Source organism: Apostichopus japonicus, chromosome 14 (assembly GCF_037975245.1).
Source record: "Apostichopus japonicus isolate 1M-3 chromosome 14, ASM3797524v1, whole genome shotgun sequence".
NCBI lineage: Eukaryota > Metazoa > Echinodermata > Holothuroidea > Aspidochirotida > Stichopodidae > Apostichopus > Apostichopus japonicus.
The window spans coordinates 27,648,769-27,669,690 of NC_092574.1; the positions used below are offsets into that span (position 1 = coordinate 27,648,769).

General features: G+C 39.0%; 1 protein-coding gene across 7 annotated transcripts in view; it reads left to right on the top strand.

Annotated features, from left to right (window-relative positions):
- The window catches only part of LOC139980108 (teneurin-3-like), a 150,392-nt gene that overhangs the window by 93,714 nt on the left and 35,756 nt on the right, over positions 1 to 20,922 (top strand). For 5 of the 7 annotated variants that reach the window (XM_071991488.1, XM_071991489.1, XM_071991487.1 and 2 more), the window contains 7 exons: positions 171 to 285; positions 4,650 to 4,925; positions 9,235 to 9,403; positions 11,858 to 12,066; positions 13,150 to 13,263; positions 13,893 to 14,354; positions 15,715 to 15,813. In XM_071991488.1, the coding sequence (XP_071847589.1) occupies positions 171 to 285; positions 4,650 to 4,925; positions 9,235 to 9,403; positions 11,858 to 12,066; positions 13,150 to 13,263; positions 13,893 to 14,354; positions 15,715 to 15,813 (1,444 nt within the window). The remainder of the gene's footprint in view (positions 1 to 170; positions 286 to 4,649; positions 4,926 to 9,234; positions 9,404 to 11,857; positions 12,067 to 13,149; positions 13,264 to 13,892; positions 14,355 to 15,714; positions 15,814 to 20,922) is intronic. The other 2 variants (XM_071991493.1, XM_071991494.1) reach the window with 2 other exon arrangements.

Sequence of the window (20,922 nt, forward strand, 5' to 3'; positions counted from 1 at the left end):
ATATAAGATAGGGCCTAACCTAAAGTTTCGGCTGCTGAGATGTATCTTTGCCTATACATAGGCCCATGACATAGCGGATAAGATTATGGTTTAATTGGAAGCAAGTGTGTTATGAAAGCACTGCATCAAATATGCAGAAGTTTTTATAGCAAATATTACTTTCCTCTCAGAATGAACATCTGACCCCAGAGTCTGGTAACCACAGCAACAGATCAAGTGCATCTCTGTCAGATCAGGGGAGCTCAGGAAACCTGAATGATCACAGGGAAGGCCAAATGAGGCAGGGTAAGTTGAGTCCCACTTGAAGCTTGCTTTTAGTGTTGATGCTTGCCTATTTATGCAGGAGTTATGTAAAACATAGGGCAACTGTTTGTCTCTGGTGGTGGTTTGCTACAAAGCTATGAATGATACACGCAGGGAAGCTTGTGTAGAGTTTGATGGTGCTAATATGACTGTAGCCTGAAGCTGACAGGTATTTTCAGTTGCAATTTTCTGTGGTCCCTAAAGGTGAAGGTGAATGAGAGGTAGAGAGATTCAGCCAAACGTTTGATGGATCGTAAGCATGCATGGATTGTTACCTGATGTCAAGAGGAAAGTATCTAACTTAACCTTTAATAATGTGAGGCCTTGCAAAAAAAAGAGAAAAAGAAACTAACCATGATAATTCAAAGGAGGGAAGGTCATTGTCAAATATGTTTACAAAATCAAGGAAATATATGTATATAATACAAACTCATTATAGGACATGCATGAGCTGTCCAGAAAACCCTGGAATTCAAAAGAAAAGAGATGTCAAGAGGAAAAGATGGGGATGATGTGGTATTCAGTAATGTTCATGCAATGCCATAATTGACAGAGCTTCAAATGCACACTGCCTGCATAGAAGCCACCTACACAAGCCCCCCCCCCCCCCTTCATGTTTTACTGCAATGGTCAATATTGTTCTAAAAATGTTTCTCTGACATTTCCTCCATAACAAGCATTGAGCAGCTGCTGTGTAACAGCTCCCTCCCTGCATTAGGGGCACTGTTACCTTGCAACAGCTCCTTGAATCCTTGGTTGTAGTGGATCTTTTATTATTAGCCCTGGTGATCTGGTACTAATTTGGTTGACAATTGTTATTGCAAAAGCAAATTTCACTGCTTCATATATATTTTATGGCAAACATGGAACCCATGATAACAAAAAAATGAAAGCTTCATGAACTTCTAAGTTTGCGGAGCCACCACACAAAAGACTATTTGTGGACATTTGAGGTCTGTAGACTTCAAACAATGGGAACCTTCTAAACCCAGTAACTTGAAGTGAATAGCTTGAACTTCCTTCATTCTTGAGAGTTAGATCCACATTAGTGATTAAACAAGAAGGCCTTTGTTTTAATGTAAGGTGAAAGGTCATTTAAGCTCAGTAGAAGTTCAAATATGAACATTTTGGAAATACAAATTAGTACCATAAAGCAAGAAATAACTTGATTATTGATAGGTAGGTAAACATCAATGCAAGATCCCACAGATGGCTATAATGGTAAACAATTTTGAAGACTGCTTATCTATCCAGTACTGTGTTACTGTTGACTGTTCTCATCTAACACGATGCAATGAATCAGTATTAAAGCCAGTGCATGGCTTTCTGGGTCCATTTAAAAGTGTGTAAAGTAATAGGAAATGAAATTGTGTTCAGTTTGTAAAGAAACTTTGAAAGTTAGAATTTGGTTTAAAATGTTTTCAGAACTCCTCTTCCCTTTCCCTCCCCATTCCCTCGGGCCTTTCATCTTTTGCCGCAGTGGGTTCTTTTTTGTGTGGATGTGAGAAACCACTAGATTTTGCTAGTTTGATAAGCTGAAAGATAAAGTTAATTTGTTGACTCTCACTGTTAAGGAGTAAGCCAGAAATGATAACACTCATATATGATGCTACATGTGTGCTACTATGTAGTTGCTATGGGGGAGGATGCAGGAAGCATTTAGACAAAGCATTCTAACTGCATACCAAATCAGTTACTGTTTCTGTTGCAAGTTGTTGACTTGGGGCAATCAATTAGTAAATAGCAACTTCAGAGGCCAAAAGATCGATCATTTGCAGGCTTGGAAAGAATGGTGTCACAATTAGCCAGAAGTAAAACAATAAAGTCAAGATGGCTAGCATATAAGGTAGACCTGTGTAGAAATATTAAGTGCCGTGCAAGTTAAATGTCTAACAATGCAAATTTAGTGCTGTGTAATTTGCATAGAAGCCTAGGTGTAAGGATCGAAGGTGTAGATTTGTGCCAAGCAAAACCTGTTTAATTAACCATAGCTTTATTTTTGTGTATGTTATAACTCAAAGCATCTGTGTTTAACTAGCTGTATTGTTGTGCCAGTTAAACTCAGAGCCTCTGTGTCTAACAAGGTGTAGTATCGTGTCAGCTTTAACTCAAAACCTCTGTGCCTAACATGCTGCAGTGTTGTGTCAGTTTTAACTCAAACCTCTGTGTCTAACATGCTGTATTGTTGTGCCAGTTAAAACTCAAAACCTCTGTGTCTAACAAGGTGTAGTATCCTGTCAGTTTTAACTCAAAACCTCTGTGCCTAACATGCTGCAGTGTTGTGTCAGTTATAACTCAAACCTCTGTGTCTAACATGCTGTAGTGTTGTGTCAGTTATAACTCAAACCTCTGTGTCTAACATGCTGTAGTGTTATGTTAGTTTTAACTCAATAACTGTGTCGAACATGTTGTAGTGTTGAATCAGTTTTAACTCAAAGCCTCTGTGTCTAACATGCTGTAGTGTTGTGTCAGTTATAACTCAAACCTCTGTGTCTAACATGCTGTAGTGTTATGTTAGTTCTAACTCAGTAACTGTGTCGAACATGTTGTAGTGTTGAATCAGTTTTAACTCAAAACCTCTGTGCCTAACATGCTGTAGTTAATTGTGTCACAGAACTTTACAACTCAAAGCGTCTGTCTCTAACATGCTGCAGTGTTGTGTCAGTTATAACTCAAACCTCTGTGTCTAACATGCTGCAGTGTTGTGTCAGTTATAACTCAAACCTCTGTGTCTAACATGTTGTAGTGTTGTGTCACCGTTATAACTCGGAAGCCTCTTTGTCTAACATGCTGCAGTGTTATGTCATAGTTACAACTCAAAGCCTCTGTGTCTAACTAGCTGTAGTGTTGTGTCAGATATAACCCGGAAAGCCTCTGTATAAAAAGCTGTAGTGTGTCTCAGATTTAATTCAAAGTGTTATCACTATTTCAGAATTAATACTGCATGGTCAGTGGTACAGTGTAATCGGTTGTTGATTGTAGGTTAGAGTTCTTTACTGTATCTCTACTCTTCTGAAGCAGATTCTAATGTATCATCACATAAACAAAACAATATTAAGAGCAACAGGCCAAAACAGTATTTGCAGTGTTGTCAGAAAATACAATCTGACAAATGTGAAAATTGTGGTGTTACAAAATCACATACTGTAACAATGAATTAAGTTGATAAGAAAAGTGATTTCTTACACATTCGTTGTCATCATGTACTAGCAGGCATATATGCATTCTCAATATTATCTCATTAATTGTTTCAGGGCATTGAACTTTCAGTGATACACTTAAGATTTGTTAGTTCACAAAATTTTGGCATTTTGCCCATTGTCTCATTTATTACTCAGTTTTACTATATAAGATGAGTCTTTAAATATTGCAAAAAGAGAAGGAACCCCAGTAGAATGGCTTTGGTTGTCAACAATAATATCTGAGCTTCTGAAGTCTGCAATTCAAACTGTAAATTAATTGAAATTGTTGTAATGTAAGCTAACAAGCTCAGAAAATCTACTGCTCTATTATCATATTAATGAGGGATAAGTAGAAGTTGTTATGATTTATTTCTTGAAAAGGATCTAGAAACTTCAATTAGTCTGTCTCCATCTGAACAGTCTACATTCTGTTAAGAGATTATATGTTAAGTCAACAAAACTGAGACAGTCACGGCACTGTGCAGACAAAATTGCTGCAAGCTAGCGCTCCCTTCATCCGTCAGTTCTCAGCTAAAGTGACTGAAAACAGACCCCTTCCACATGTTGATTACAGAGACCTTGTTAAATTCTGAAGAAGGGAAAGTGAGAAATACAAAAAGGAGAAAAAAAAGAAGAAAAAAGGAAGAAACTGATAGCAAAGTATTTATAGAATTGACATACAACCATGCAAGAGAATAGCCAGAAAAGTCAATTGGTTTATTTCCTAATTAACCAATATTCCAGGATAGTTATTTCTACAAATGCTGTATTCAAAAGAAGGAAAGATTTTAAGTTTATGTCTATCTCAGTTGTATTGGACAGATATTCCTTTACATGTAAATTTTAAACTGAGTTTTAAGTTAATGTCTGTTGTTGTGTGGCATTGGACAGACATTTGTTTTACATCTATTTTTGCAACTTTGGTGTGAAGTTTCATAATTAGGTTTTGCATGATTTTAAATGTCTAATAAGTAAGTGTTTTGTTTTATATGCTGAATATGAAAGAAACCAGACTCATTTTATGCAATATATACTGAATGTTTAAACAGTTGCATGTTAATACTGTATTAGCAGTATTTTAGCCCAAGATTTCATATAAAAATATGAAGTAAGTCGTTGGTTTCAAAAGAATTCCTGTGACTAATTTCAATGACCTTTAAACAGAGCCCATACAGATGTCCACACTGCCATCTTTGCCAGTCATACCAGAGGGTCATCATCACCACCATGGTGCGCACTCCTGCTCGAGCTTGTACCCATCAGGAACCATGGCAAGCACAGCCAGTGGGTACCTCCGAGTCGATGGTAGTGTGGCTTCCTGCAGGAGTCCAATATATGAAACAGTTTCATCAAATGAAGGTGAGCAGGAAACTATGTTTGGCAGCGGGACGCCGCGCAGGGTTTTAGGAAATTCTAACGCCAATGGTTCCAATAGTGGTGGTAAGTCAGAGTATTGCCTTAAGTATGCACCATGTGTGGAACCATCACTAACCTCATCAGTGCGATTAACTCCTATGCTTATCTCATCATCAGCATGGTATGCAAATCACCAGCAGCTTAGCATATGCTGTAAGTATATTTGCTTCCAACCTCTTAAACCAGTAATGCAGCTATTAAAAAAAAAACAGATTAGCAAGGTGAATGTGGTAATTTCATTCCATTGCTGACTGACATCACTGGACAGAATGATTTTGTTGAGAAGGTAGGTGGTACAGGCATAGGGATGGCAGGAAGAGGGAGGGCTGGCAAAGTTAACCAAATCTTGTCTAAGATGCTATAAGGTGCTGTGATAATTGTTAGTCAGCAGCAGGTCCATTCCACCTTGCTCATGCATTCACAGAGTCTTTCTTAGGGATGATTTGTAGATAAATAACACAGAAACCAGCAGTCATACATCAGGTAGTCTGGATTAGTATGTGGCAGTTCTATGGGACCTATGCATGTTAGCATTACCCATATCATTATAAAAACAGGGTGATAGTTCTCTGACAGGTAACACTTTTTTTGCAGTTAGTTTCACTCATAATCTAGGCCTAGGGAATAGGTCTTAATTTCTATTTATCAAGGCTCAAAAAATCTTATGTTCAGAATGCCCGGGGCTCCTGATTACTGTACTCAGGCTACCAAATTTCCTGGCCGAAGCCTGTCTGGCTACCAACATTCAAAGTTGCCTTCGCTGCACGTTCAAGTATGTTTCACTAGTCTAGCTCTTTTTAACAAGTGGACACTAGTAAAACTGAACATAGCCCGCTGAAACCTTTCTTGTGCTTGCAAAAGTTCTTAGTGATAATCTAAGGAACTTTGTACACATCAATCAAGGAAATGTACATTGTTAGCTCCTATAGCTGGCTATCACAAATCATTTCCTTAACCAACCCATGAAAATCACAGCAATAGCTAGTTTCTTTTTTCTAAAGCATTATAAACCTTATACCTTACCACAGATTTTATTTCATTTCATTTATTTCCATTTCCTCACAATGTTTATATAATAATAAGACGGTGAAGACAATACCATGCAAAGAAAATATTAAGTAATAAATCAAATAAAAGAAAAATAATGGAAATTACGGAGAGAAAATGGTGGAAGGGCTTGGAAGCCGTAGCTTGTTCAAGAAGCCCACCAAAAATAAAGATAACAAGTATAAAGGATATGGGCATGATAATAAAGCCCCTTACCAAGAAGTATGATTAACTTGGCCAGGTACCCCTAGCATTTTGTGTTATACCTTACCACAGATCTAAAGTATCATTAACTTGGCCAGGTACCCCTAGCATTTTGTGTTATACCTTACCACAGATCTAAAGTATTATTAACTTGGCCAGGTACCCCTAGCATTTTGTGTTATACCTAACCAAAGATCTAAAGTATTATTAACTTGGCCAGATACCCCTAGCATTTTGTGTCATACCTAACCACAGATCTAAAGTATTATTAACTTGGCCAGGTACCCCTAGCCTAGCCTAGTTATACCTTACCACAGATCTAAAGTATTATTAACTTGGCCAGGTACCCCTAGCATTTTGTGTTATACCTTACCACAGATCTAAAGTATTATTAACTTGGCCAGGTACCCCTAGCATTTTGTGTTATACCTTACCACAGATGTAAAGTATTATTAACTTGGCCAGGTACACCTAGCATTTTGTGTTATACCTTACCACAGATGTAAAGTATTATTAACTTGGCCAGATACCCCTAGCATTTTGTGTTATACCTTACCACAGATCTAAAGTATTATTAACTTGGCCAGGTACTCCTAGCATTTTGTGTTATACCTAACCACAGATCTAAAGTATTATTAACTTGGCCAGGTACCCCTAGCTTTTGTGTCATACCTAACCACAGATCTAAAGTATTATTAACTTGGCCAGGTACCCCTAGCATTTTGTGTCATACCTTACCACAGATCTAAAGTATTATTAACTTGGCCAGGTACCCCTAGCATTTTGTGTCATACCTTACCACAGATCTAAAGTATTATTAACTTGGCCAGGTACCCCTAGCATTTTGTGTTATACCTTACCACAGATCTAAAGTATTATTAACTTGGCCAGGTACCCCTAGCATTTTGTGTCATACCTAACCACAGATCTAAAGTATTATTAACTTGGCCAGGTACCCCTAGCATTTTGTGTCATACCTTACCACAGATCTAAAAGTGTCATCATCCTATCAAGTAGTGATGGGAATGGTCCAAATATTTGCCCCTGGGTACACATTTGCTTATTTTGGTAGGTTACCCTGTTACAAGTTCATTATGCATTCAAGCTAATACCGAACTAAACTAAGGGCATACAAGAGCTAACTGTTACTATGTGTAGGTCTTGCTGGCCTCCAGTTATGTATAGTAACACTGTAAACAACTGTTCATATTGCCTGTGAACTGATTTGTACTGTAATGCCACACTTGTTTTTATAGTAATATTGATACTATTTGTATGCTAAACCTTTGTTATAATGGACCAATCACATGTTGCTTGATTCTTTCAATGTGGAAAGGTTCTGTGCAATCTTCATGTGGACCATTCCACTGAATTTGTTTTGTCACAGTGAAAATGTGCAATGTCTTTGGGTGGGAATATTAACAAATATTCACCAAATTTTACAGGTATGTTAAAGTTAAAGGGCCTGACGTTTGGATCCTAGTCTGATCTTCAAAGGCTAACTGAAGCAAACACAAACTAAGAACACATTAAGAGACATAAATGGACAGACACTTAAATAGGACAAATTGTGAGCAATTAATAGAGCAAAATTTAGACCAACATATGAGAGGTAAGATCAAAGGGCAGAGAGATGAGAGGGCTATAGATGTGTTAAATCTAACTCTTAAGCACAACTGAAAATGGAGAACAATGTCAGTGACTTTTACCGAATTCCAGACTGGGCAATAGTGCATTGGAACCAGTCCCCCCCCCCCCAGGTCAGTGGTACCTATTACCATCACCAATACAAATCTTGAAAGGTTATTTCGTTAAAGATACGTAGGTCTGCTCTACCAGACAACAATCCATCCCTCCACCCCTGTTTACCTTTTGCGTCTGCTCTACCAGACAACCAATCCATCCCTCCACCCCTGTTTACCTTTTGCATCTGCTCTACAAGACAACCAATCCATCCCTCCACCCCTGTTTACCATTTTTGTCTGCTCTACCAGACAACCAATCCATCCCTCCACCCCTGTTCACCTTTTGCATCTGCTCTACCAGACAACCAATCCATCCCTCCACCCCTGTTCACCTTTTGCATCTGCTCTACCAGACAACCAATTCATCCCTCCACCCCTGTTTACCTTTTGTGTCTGCTCTACCAAACATCCAATCCATCCCTCCACCCCTGTTAACCTTTTGCATCTGCTCTACCAAACATCCAATCCATCCCTCCACCCCTGTTAACCTTTTGCATCTGCACTACTAGACAACCAATCCATCCCTCCAGCCCTGTTCACCTTTTGCATCTGCTCTACCAGACAACCAATCCATCCCTCCACCCTGTTTACCTTTTGTGTCTGCTCTACCAGACAACCAATCCATCCCTCCACCCCTGTTAACCTTTTGCATCTGCTCTACCAGACAACCAATCCATCCCTCCACCCCTGTTTACCTTTTGCATCTGCTCTACCAGACCACCAATCCTTCCCTCCACCCCTGTTCACCTTTTGCATCTGCTCTACCAGACAACCAATCCTTCCCTCCACCCCTGTTCACCTTTTGCATCTGCTCTACCAGACAACCAATCCATCCCTCCACCCCTGTTTACCTTTAGTGTCTGCTCTACCAGACAACCAATCCATCCCTCCACCCTGTTCACCTTTTGCATCTGCTCTACCAGACAACCAATCCATCCCTCCACCCCTGTTTACCTTTTGTGTCTGCTCTACCAGACAAATAATCCATCCCTCCACCCCTGTTTACCATTTGTGTTTTTGCTCTACCAGACAACCAATCCATCCCTCCACCCCTGTTAACCTTTGCTTTGCCTCCGTCTTTATCTTTATCATCTGAATTATTCCTTCATCAACAGAAACTATAGAATTCTGCCAGGCTGATTATCCCATCCTGTACATTTTCTGTTATGTTCTCTTGATTATCTCAGAGTACTTTTATGTTTGGAAGATTTTCTGTTAATAACCGGTCCTTTTAGTGTGCTTACTGCATTAATGGAATCAGTTGTAAGGACCTATAAGAAAGATGGTTATCCATATCTCTTTTAATGGAAAGGATTACAATTTCTATTTTTGCACAGGAAGCAGTGGCTGCAGCAGTTGTGCCCAGCTTCGCAGTCTTGGGCTTGGTGGTGCAGCTGGAGGCTTGTCTACCTACAAACATTCAAGGAGTTACAACCTGCCAGACAATGCAACACTAGCTACAAACAGAGCTTTAAATTCTATGGATAATTTGCAAATGCATGACAGGTACAATATGTCTTTCCATAGCATGTACAGTTATATGCTTGTATTTTGTAGGTCTTGATTCTTGACTAACTGTTTAATGTACTGATGTTCTGACGTACTCAGGAGTTAATATCCTCATCTACTCTTGTCCTAATGTACTCATGTTCTCATGTATTGATCTTCTAGTGTAATGTATGCATCTACTGATGTACTAGTTTTTAAAATGTACTAAAATTCTAATGTTATAAAGTCCTCATGTGGGGTAACTAATAATGTATGTAAGAAATAAAGAGTAGATGTAAGAGATTACTAGTAGTGTTCCCATCCAGTACTGTGTCCCCGGTCTGCATTGCTGTTGCTTTGTTAAGAGTAGATGTAAGAGATTAATAGTTAGTCTTCCCATCCAGTACTGTGCCCCAGTCTGCATTGCTGTTAATACTTTGTTAAGAGTAGATGCAATAGTAGTGTTCCCATCCAGTACTGTGCCCCGGTCTGCATTGTTGTTAATACTTTGTTAAGAGTAGATGCAATAGTAGTGTTCCCATCCAGTACTGTGTCCCTGGTCTGCATTGTTGTTAATACTTTGTTAAGAGTAGATGCAATAGTAGTGTTCCCATCCAGTACTGTGTCCCTGGTCTGCATTGTTGTTAATACTTTGTTAAGAGTAGATGCAATAGTAGTGTTCCCATCCAGTACTGTGTCCCTGGTCTGCATTGTTGTTAATACTTTGTTAAGAGTAGATGCAATAGTAGTGTTCCCATCCAGTACTGTGTCCCTGGTCTGCATTGTTGTTAATACTTTGTTAAGAGTAGATGCAATAGTAGTGTTCCCATCCAGTACTGTGTCCCCGGTCTGCATTGCTGTTAATACTTTGTTAAGAGTAGATGCAATAGTAGTGTTCCCATCCAGTACTGTGTCCCCGGTCTGCATTGCTGTTAATAGTCTGTTAAGAGTAGATGCAATAGTAGTGTTCCCATCCAGTACTGTGTCCCCGGTCTGCATTGTTGTTAATACTCTCTGTTAAGAGTAGATGCAATAGTAGTGTTCCCATCCAGTACTGTGTCCCCGGTCTGCATTGCTGTTAATACTCTGTTAAGAGTAGATGCAATAGTAGTGTTCCCATCCAGTACTGTGTCCCCGGTCTGCATTGCTGTTAATACTCTCTGTTAAGAGTAGATGCAATAGTAGTGTTCCCATCCAGTACTGTGTCCCCGGTCTGCATTGCTGTTAATACTTTGTTAAGAGTAGATGCAATAGTAGTGTTCCCATCCAGTACTGTGTCCCCGGTCTGCATTGCTGTTAATACTTTGTTAAGAGTAGATGCAATAGTAGTGTTCCCATCCAGTACTGTGTCCCCGGTCTGCATTGTTGTTAATACTCTCTGTTAAGAGTAGATGCAATAGTAGTGTTCCCATCCAGTACTGTGTCCCCGGTCTGCATTGCTGTTAATACTCTGTTAAGAGTAGATGCAGTAGTAGTGTTCCCATCCAGTACTGTGTCCCCGGTCTGCATTGCTGTTAATACTCTGTTAAGAGTAGATGCAATAGTAGTGTTCCCATCCAGTACTGTGTCCCCGGTCTGCATTGCTGTTAATACTCTGTAAAGAGTAGATGCAATAGTAGTGTTCCCATCCAGTACTGTGTCCCCGGTCTGCATTGTTGTTAATACTCTGTTAAGAGTAGATGCAATAGTAGTCTTCCCATCCAGTACTGTGTCCCCGGTCTGCATTGCTGTTAATACTTTGTTAAGAGTAGATGCAATAGTAGTCTTCCCATCCAGTACTGTGTCCCCGGTCTGCATTGCTGTTAATACTTTGTTAAGAGTAGATGTAAGAGATTAATAGTTAGTGTTCCCATCCAGTACTGTGTCCTGGTCTGCATTGCTGTTAATACTTTGTTAAGAGTAGATGTAAGAGATTAATAGTTAGTGTTCCCATCCAGTACTGTGTCCCGGTCTGCATTGCTGTTGCTTTGTGCCAAAGTTACCATCTGGTTCCATATATTTTCTTGATATTTTGTATTATGTTGAAAGTCTCTTTCACAATGTCAATGTTTCTGGAACTGCATGTAGGCCTAATCAATGAGCCCTACGAGGTATGAAGAGGCAGCTTTGTCTTCATGTCTCTATAAACTTTTGTAAAGAAAGGTGTGAATATGTGATGCTTACAATTGTTTTATTGGAATGTGCCTATACACTCTACCACCTATAAACTGAACTATGTAGTGTGTGCCAGTTACAATTAGTGTATGTAACTATTAGTGTACAAATGTAACTGTAAGAATATTTAGGAAAGTAGCAGTTTGTGTTAACAAGTAACAAATAGTGTATGTAAGAAGTAAATAGGGTATGTAAAAAAAAGTTGAGTGTACATTAAATATTGGATGTGAAGCTAGGGTATGTAAAAAAAAGTTGAGTGTACATTAAATGATGGATGTGAAGCGTAGTGAAAATCTTTGATATTAATGATTTTTCCAGAATGCAGGATGGGTGTCCTTCATCCCCTACAGCAGTACCAGTATTCATGTGCAATGACAAAGACCGAGGCACTACCCATACACAGGTGGTGTATCCACACATCCACCAGTCCAAAGATGACCTTAAAGACAGACCATCCTGGAGATGTCTAGCTGTGGGCTTCCTTGTGTTTGCTCTGCTTCTCTTTGGTGTTATAGCATTCCTGACAGGTGAACAAAGAACAAACCATCAAAGTAAACAAGGAGGATAAACTGTAACATTATTAATAGTGATGTTTTGTTACACACTTATAAAAGTAACTTAAGGATAACTACATGATGCCTTTGGTACCATTTGACATTAAACATTTAATGATGATAATCCTGTTCTATTCTAAACAATTTTTCAATATTTGTAGTGGAACACACATTAACTTTGTGCAAAATTCTTTGTGGTATCTAGTGTCATGATACTAATAATTAGCATGCATTCAACAATCAGGAAACAAGCTCAAGGTGATGACACATGATAAACTGTCCAAGTTTGATACAAATTAATTGTTCCAAAGTTTTCCACCTGTTCAAAAAAGTTTCAGTCCACAAAAGTCTTGCTTCCTAGAAAGGAAGGGTGTGGTTCCAAACTTACAAACCTACAAAACCTTACAAGTGGGGCATGACATGAAGGCATGGGTTTTGGCTGATTCAATAAGTCATTTGAAATAATCAAGTGGTGGAAAAAGATTTTTTCCCCCTACTTGTTTGAGTTGTGCTTTGTGGTTGCTTCGACTATCAATTTCATCTTCATCTGGGAACTAGGTTTAGAATTGATAAACTGAGGCTTAAATTGGTTGATGTGTTGGTCCAAGAATTTAAACGCCACATAATGGTGGCATGTGGTACAACCAGCAACTCCAGTTGAGTGAGAGTCATTCCTAGGTGTGAGACTGCCATCTTGGTGGCCATTTCTCAATTACAATAGTGTGTCTTCACCCTATTGACTATGTACTTCAAAGAAAGACCTAAAGGGCAAGAGAACACTATTTGCTTATATTTACTTGCATAGATTCCAACATATACAGTGTTTCTTCTGTATTTAAAGATTACTATTAACTCATTTGCAAAATATGTACAATTCCTGTCACAAATATGTAAAATGTTTGACAAGACAAAGGCTTCCTGTATAACTTACCTGAACTGCAATATTGATGTGTGTGTGGTATGCATGTGTGTGTGATGCCTTGGCTTGTAAACGCGCTAGCTGTAAAACTATATGCTTGTTCAACAAGTTTAGTCTTTCTTTTTCCTTTTGGACAGTTCTTGTCATGACCAGAGCACCAGTTTCCATGGAGTCTTTCAACCCTTCCAAATCTTCCAACTCTGAGTCAGACATAGGAGAGCCAGGTGCCCCTGTTACTGCCCTTGGTGATGGTGAGTGGGTCCACCTTAGTGCAAACAAGATTGGTATTGCTTGAAGTGGAGGTCACAGGTCATTTGAGGTCAACATGATAACAACAATAGTGTTAACAACAATGTTTTGTACAAAATCTTTTGTGCATATTTCATAGTAAAATATGTTTATGTTAAATGAGTCACTGAGTCTGTTGGCTTTCTAGTTTGATAATTACCACCCTTTTTGTCACAGGAAACATATTAAAAGCCTGTCTCAATGTGGTTGTGTTTGACCTTTTCTATCCTAGGCAATAATTAAACAGTCATTTTGACTTTTAAATTGTGTAATACTTACTATAGTTACTGCCCTTTAACTGTTAAATATATGAATGACAAAATCCTGGTCCCAGGGAGTACTATTTTGGGACTCAGGTGTTAAAACATCAGTGTCTTACACCAATACAAGGTGAAGTCTCCTAAACATGCATGCCTTTAATTTCTTCTTAGATTGATCTCTTAGTACACTTAACTTGTTTATTTATGCATAATTAATTCTCTTTCTTAAATCTTTTTGATTCCTTTCCTAAGGCAAAAATGAACCTAATGTATCATCTAATTAGTGCAAAACAAAGGAAACATGGGTCTCTTTATTCTGTGTTACATTTTAGGTATTCACCTTACAACCAGATCACCAAACCTGGCTACCTATGGAATTTCTGGTCCTTCTGCACCCATTTTCATTGGCCCAGGGACAACAGCCAATAAGACTCTAACGCCTGGGAAATTTTGGTATCTCCATTTTGATTGTAGTGACTTACAAATTGTTACATATAACCTTACTGTTAACAAACATTCCAATTTGGTACTCTATGGCAAGCGAGGGAGGCTACCATCTCATAGTCGCTTTGACTTTGTACAATCTTACACGCTGAATGGACACAGAAGCAAACGAGACTCTGAAGAGGAGTCACCAGAGCAAAGATTTGTAGAAAGAAGAGATTTACGATCAAGTACGGGTGGACATAGAGTATGGACCTTCACTGAGGAATTTGTGGCTGGAGAGTGGTTCTTGGGCATCTTCAATGATGGTGGCAATGATGAAGATATACAAATAGTATCCACTGACAATGGTAAGGCACTCATAGAGTGGTGAGATATGTACATATAGTAACCACAAACAATGGTAAGGCACTCATAGAGTGGTGAGATATGTACATATAGTATCCACTGACAATGGTAAGGCACTCATAGAGTGGTGAGATATGTACAAAAAGTAACCACAAGCAATGGTAAGGCACTCATAGAGTGGTGAGATATGTACATATAGTAAACCACAAACAATGGTACGACACTCATAGAGTGGTGAGATATGTACATATAGTAACCACAAACAATGGTAAGGCACTCATAGAGTGGTGAGATATGTACATATAGTAACCACAAACAATGGTAAGGCACTCAGAGAGTGGTGAGATATGTACATATAGTAACCACAAACAATGGTAAGGCACTCATAGAGTGGTGAGATATGTACATATAGTAACCACAAACAATGGTAAGGCACTCATAGAGTGGTGAGATATGTACATATAGTAACCACAAACAATGGTAAGGCACTCATAGAGTGGTGAGATATGTACATATAGTAACCACAAACAATGGTAAGGCACTCATAGAGTGGTGAGATATGTACATATAGTAACCACAAACAATGGTACGACACTCATAGAGTGGTGAGATATGTACATATAGTAACCACAAACAATGGTAAGGCACTCAGAGAGTGGTGAGATATGTACATATAGTAACCACAAACAATGGTAAGGCACTCATAGAGTGGTGAGATATGTACATATAGTAACCACAAACAATGGTAAGGCACTCATAGAGTGGTGAGATATGTACATATAGTAACCACAAACAATGGTACGACACTCATAGAGTGGTGAGATATGTACATATAGTAACCACAAACAATGGTAAGGCACTCATAGAGTGGTGAGATATGTACATATAGTAAACCACAAACAATGGCAAGGCACTGGTTAGATATACATATAGTATCAACAAACAATGGCAAGGCACTCATAGAGTGGGTGATACATATACGTATAGTACCACAAACTATGTTAAGGCACTCAGAGAGTGGAGAGATATGTACATATAGTAAACCACAAGCAATGGTAAGGCACTCATAGAGTGGTGAGACTTGTATATACCAAAATCAATGGTAAGGCACTCATAGAACTTAATACGTTTTGGCCTTGTAAAAGAAAGTTTTTGTTTGAGTATTTTTTTGAACTCTACAAATCAGATCTGGGGGGGGGGGGGGAGGGGGTACAATTTTTTGGGGGAGGGTGTACATCCCCCCGGCCACCCTTGGCGACACCACTGAGACAACTCCCTTGAGGAAGACACAGATTATATTTGCATTATTTGACATTATTTGAATAACATTAAAGTTAAGTATTCATATTTTTACACCTCCAGCTGAATGGAGATGTCCAAATGACTGCAGTGGACATGGTTACTGTGTCAAAGGTCAATGTACATGTGAACCTGCATACAGTGGCACTGACTGCTCTGAAGGTGAGTGTGTGCCTCTTTAGCCTCTATTTAAAAGAAGAATGATTGTAACCTGCTTCTCTCTTTGGATCTAGCTTGAGTTTAAGCAAGCTTAATTTAGGCACACATCAGTGCAATGAATAATTCCAGTCATTATGAACATGCTATGGTGAGCACATAGGCACACATCAGTGCCAATGAATAAGTCCAGTTATTATGTCCAGTTATTCATGTTAAGTTCCCAACATCAAACTTTGTGAACAAATTAAAGTGTTCAGACTTTCATAAACTTCGGCTAAGGAAGTTCAGTTGATGAAAGAGCACTGCAGTTTGTATATATATTTAGATATAACTGCCCAAGAGGTCTGTGGTAATCTTGGACACCACATGGTCAGAGAATGAATATGTTTAATATTGCACTTTGCAGTTATAGGAACTGTCCTAATTAATGTTTGCTCCAGGGGACGTCCTGTTCACTAATTTTGTTTGGTACAAAGGGTTCCTTTACACATAGAACTTAAGTACCACTGCTCTGTCTGTATCCTAATGTTACACTGTGTGTGGTTATACAGGGCATATCCATGTAGCCTATGGCTCGGATGGATTTTCATCTATCACCCCTTTGTATTTATAATGTTGTAGTCAGTTGTGTATTTGGACTGGTCACATTTCTTTCAGTACTATGAGCTTGTTTGATGCCTCAAGTATGCATCCACACAGTGCAGTAAGTTTGTATAGGCTACAGTACAGTAACTGCCTATCATAGCATACAATGCATTTGATCACGTTTGCTCAGGTGGCAATAGCAGCATACTTTTGTCACATTTTATGCTGACACCTGCTGACATTGACATCAACAACAAAAAATTAATGACAAGATGAGGAATAACAGTGAAATGTTTTTTTCCTTTCATACTTTTGCAAAACTGTGACTGAAATTGAGAACAATGTTAATGAATTTTATTATTATTACAAATTTACAGCCTGGATAGGTTTGGACCAGGTACATTTATGTTCAGTGTAAATAGGGAGAGGTCAAAGATTTATCTCTGTGACTCAAGTGGTCATATGCAGAGGTTAAAAGTGACCTTTGTAGTATACTGGGTGGTATTAGCGTGGGAAATAGTTTTGCCAAGTTGTCACATTATTTTGGTTTTTGCAACTTAAATAAAGGCATCTACCTTTCATTCGTCATAGCAATTGCTGTATTGGTTGTTGGTGGAATTGTTTTGGACTTAGACTATATTCCACACTGGAAAACTTTTCGTTCTGGATTTTGAGAGATGGATTTCCTACAAGAATTATATTGTGCAATGGTATCAATTAATACAGTCACAACTACCCTACAATAACTCTCTGATGTTCTTATACTCATTTCAAGAAACAGAGATTTCACTGCCAATATGTTTGGACATAATCATTTGACACTATTGACTGTTTATGTCGTCTTATATGGGTGTTTACGGACTAAAAGATGACGTGATGATCTCCTGTCATCAACTTGTTACGTCACTCAGGGATGTACTTGAGCAATATAGAATATATGCATGTATGACATCTCCCTCTTTTCGGAGGAAGTTGAAACTTTGAATTGTGAGAGATGAGGTTATATACATATGTATCGACTTGTTGTTCCAGTTGCCTGCTTATTACAAGTATGAGTGAAAATGTCCATTAAAGAAAGACTTAACATCATTAATAGAGTTTGTATCCTGTTTGCAGTTGCTTTAAGAAATGTACTTGTGGCATGTGAATATTCGGAGTGTCACAACTAGAAAATTCAAAAATGTAAGACTAAAGCATTCATGACATTTAGAATATGTGAATATCAACAGAAAAATTAAAGAAATTTAACTTAACCATAAGTGGCTTCTGTATGTCACTAATTAGTGTAACATTTTGTACTGTCAAATAACATAGTCTCTGTATTTCTTTGGCATTTCAATGTTGCTTCTTGTTCTGGTGGAAATTCCTGTTGTGCGTCACTTTGCCTTGAAGACCAATTCACTGATTCACTTCGCTTGTTCATATGACATCACTGTTCTTAATGCTACTCGGCTTCTGAGATATTGTCTTTGATCTCGCTTTCTACAAGATATGATCTAGGGCCTAATTTTGCTTTTCACGTTGTTCCAACCCATGGACTCAACTTGCTGTGTGTTTGTATGAGTACTGGCTGACCAATTGTGAGTTGCAGTCAGTTCTCCGCGTGCACGTTGTAGTGTTTATATTGTTTGTCGCTTCTTATGCAGGATGTTCTCTGACACAACTTCAGTTGTGCGTCAATATTGGGCATTAGGTTTTGTGTTTGTTGTAAACATTTCTGTGTAGGACTGTAACCATTTGTGTCTGGTGTGTTTCTCCAGTTTTAACTGGAAATCAGAGCCTTCTTTGAGTGTGTTCTTTAAGAGTTTCTTGGCAATTTTCACTGCACTCTCTGCTTTACCATTTCCCTTTAGGTAATAAGGCCAACTTGTGTTGTGCTCAAACTCATGTTCTTTGGCAGATATGGCAAATTGGTCACTGACATATTGGGATCCATTGTCAGTATTGAAAATATCACATATGACCAGAAGCAGGAAATGTTTGTTGCCATGACGATTTTATATGCTGTGGTGTTTTGCATTTTGTCCATCAGCCATACATCACGGTAGTGATCCACTGTGATCATTTTATCCTTACCTTGATATGTCATAAGATCTTGGCTGACAATATCCCAAGGTCTGGTTGGGATAGGATGTGATCAATAACATCATCCCTCTCTGTTGCTTGTCTGCAAATTGTTGACATGTGCCAGTTTTCCACTTTTGCTTTGATATCTGCAGACATACTGTGCCAAAATAGCGAGTTGCGTGCTCTGCGTATGCTTGTGTCTATGCCTTGATGCACTGAGTGTGATCGCTTGATCAGTGTGTGCCGCATTTCAGTTGGTACAAAGATTCTCTGGCCTTTGAAGATCACACTGTTTTGAACCATCATTTCTTCGCCATAGTTGTAGAATTTGAAAACTTCGTCCCTGGTGATTGGCCAGCCCTTCTTTATCATCATTGTCAGGTATTGGCTGGCTGTTTTGGTGGCACTAGGTTTTAGCATTTGTTTATGCTTGCTTACATTGGTGTAGTTGAGTGCATTGGTTTGCTCAATTTCTCTGGTGTTGACAAATAGGCGTGACTCAACCAGTCTGCTCTGTCTCTGTACATCTTGGATCCTGGTAGGTACTCAATTGTAATTTCATATTTCTGCAGTCTCAGAAGCATTCGTTGCAATCGTTTGGGCACTTGGATAATTGCTTTGTTGTGGATAGTGACCAGTGGTTAGTGATTAGTATTGACTGTAAATTACTTGTCAAATCTCTTGCATGCAAAGAGAATGGCTTCTATTTCCTTCTCTATCTGTGCGTAATTTCTCTCTGTGGTGTCAATATAATTCGGCGCTTCCCTCATACATAGCAATGTGGCACTAAGACCTGATTCTGATGCGTCACATTGTATGACAGTGTCCTCGTTCACATTGTAGTATTTCAATATTCGTGTGCTCGATGTCTTTCGTTTGATAGTTTAAATTGCTTCTATGAGGTTGGGTAACCAGTCAAAATGTGCATATTTATCTGTAAGTCATCTTAGCGGTTCCACTGTTTCAGATAACTTTGGCATGAACTTTGCCAGATATGTTATACACACCCTAAAAGTCATTGCACACCCTTCTTTTCTGTTGGTTTAGTCATTTGTGTGACGGCAGTGACTTTTTCAGGGTCAGGCTTAATGCCCGATGTACTTACTTCACTTCTGTCAGTCAGGCTTAATGCCCGATGTACTTACTTCACTTCTGTCAGTCAGGCTTAATGCCCGATGTACTTACTTCACTTCTGTCAGTCAGGCTTAATGCCCGATGTACTTACTTCACTTCTGTCAGTCAGGCTTAATGCCCGATGTACTTACATCACTTCTGTCAGTCAGGCTTAATGCCCGATGTACTTACTTCACTTCTGTCAGTCAGGCTTAACTCCCGATGTACTTACTTCACTTCTGTCAGTCAGGCTTAATGCCCGATGTACTTACTTCACTTCTGTCAGTCAGGCTTAATGCCCGATGTACTTACTTCACTTCTGTCAGTCAGGCTTAATGCCCGATGTACTTACTTCACTTCTGTCAGTCAGGCTTAATGCCCGATGTACTTACTTCACTTCTGTCAGTCAGGCTTAATGCCCGATGTACTTACTTCACTTCTGTCAGTCGGAGCCACATTTTTGCTTTCATTCAGTTTGAGATTAGTAGTTGCTTTGTTGAGGAACGCTTTGACGTATAGCATGTTGCTTTGTTGAGGAACGCTTTGACGTATAGCATGTTGCTTTGTTGAGGAACGCTTTGACGTATAGCATGTTGCTTTGTTGAGGAACGCTTTGACGTATAGCATGTTGCTTTGTTGAGGAACGCTTTGACGTATAGCATGTTGCTTTGTTGAGGAACGCTTTGACGTATAGCATGTTGCTTTGTTGAGGAACGCTTTGACGTATAGCATGTTGCTTTGTTGAGGAACGCTTTGACGTATAGCATGTTGCTTTGTTGAGGAACGCTTTGACGTATAGCATGTTGCTTTGTTGAGGAACGTTTTGACGTATAGCATGTTGCTTTGTTGAGGAACGCTTTGACGTATAGCATGTTGCTTATACCTCAATGTCTTTGCCGCATCCAAAATCAAGAAGTCATCCTCGATAATTGTGACGTTATCAATCCCTCCAATAATTTCATGCTGTCTTTGGTGAAATTCTTCAGTTGCAGTATTGATACCATATGGCAGCCATAACCAGTGATATCTACCAAATGGCATTGCAATGGTAGTGTGATGACTATTCTCGTCGTCGTTGAGTTTGAGAAAGCTGCCTATGCGTCGATGACACTGAATATTTTCCATTCGCAAGCTCTGGTAGATTCAATTGTAGGAATTGGATAATGTGTTGTTGAGGTCTCGTAGATCAGTACATATGCCTATGCCTTACCATTTGAAATCCAATCTGTATGCTCTGTCACACCTTTTATTGTGCCTTTTCATCTCCTTGAGTTGTGCTTTGACTGCGATTGGGACTTTCCTGGCTCCTTGTTTGGGAGGAGTAACATCATCCTTGATTCCAATATG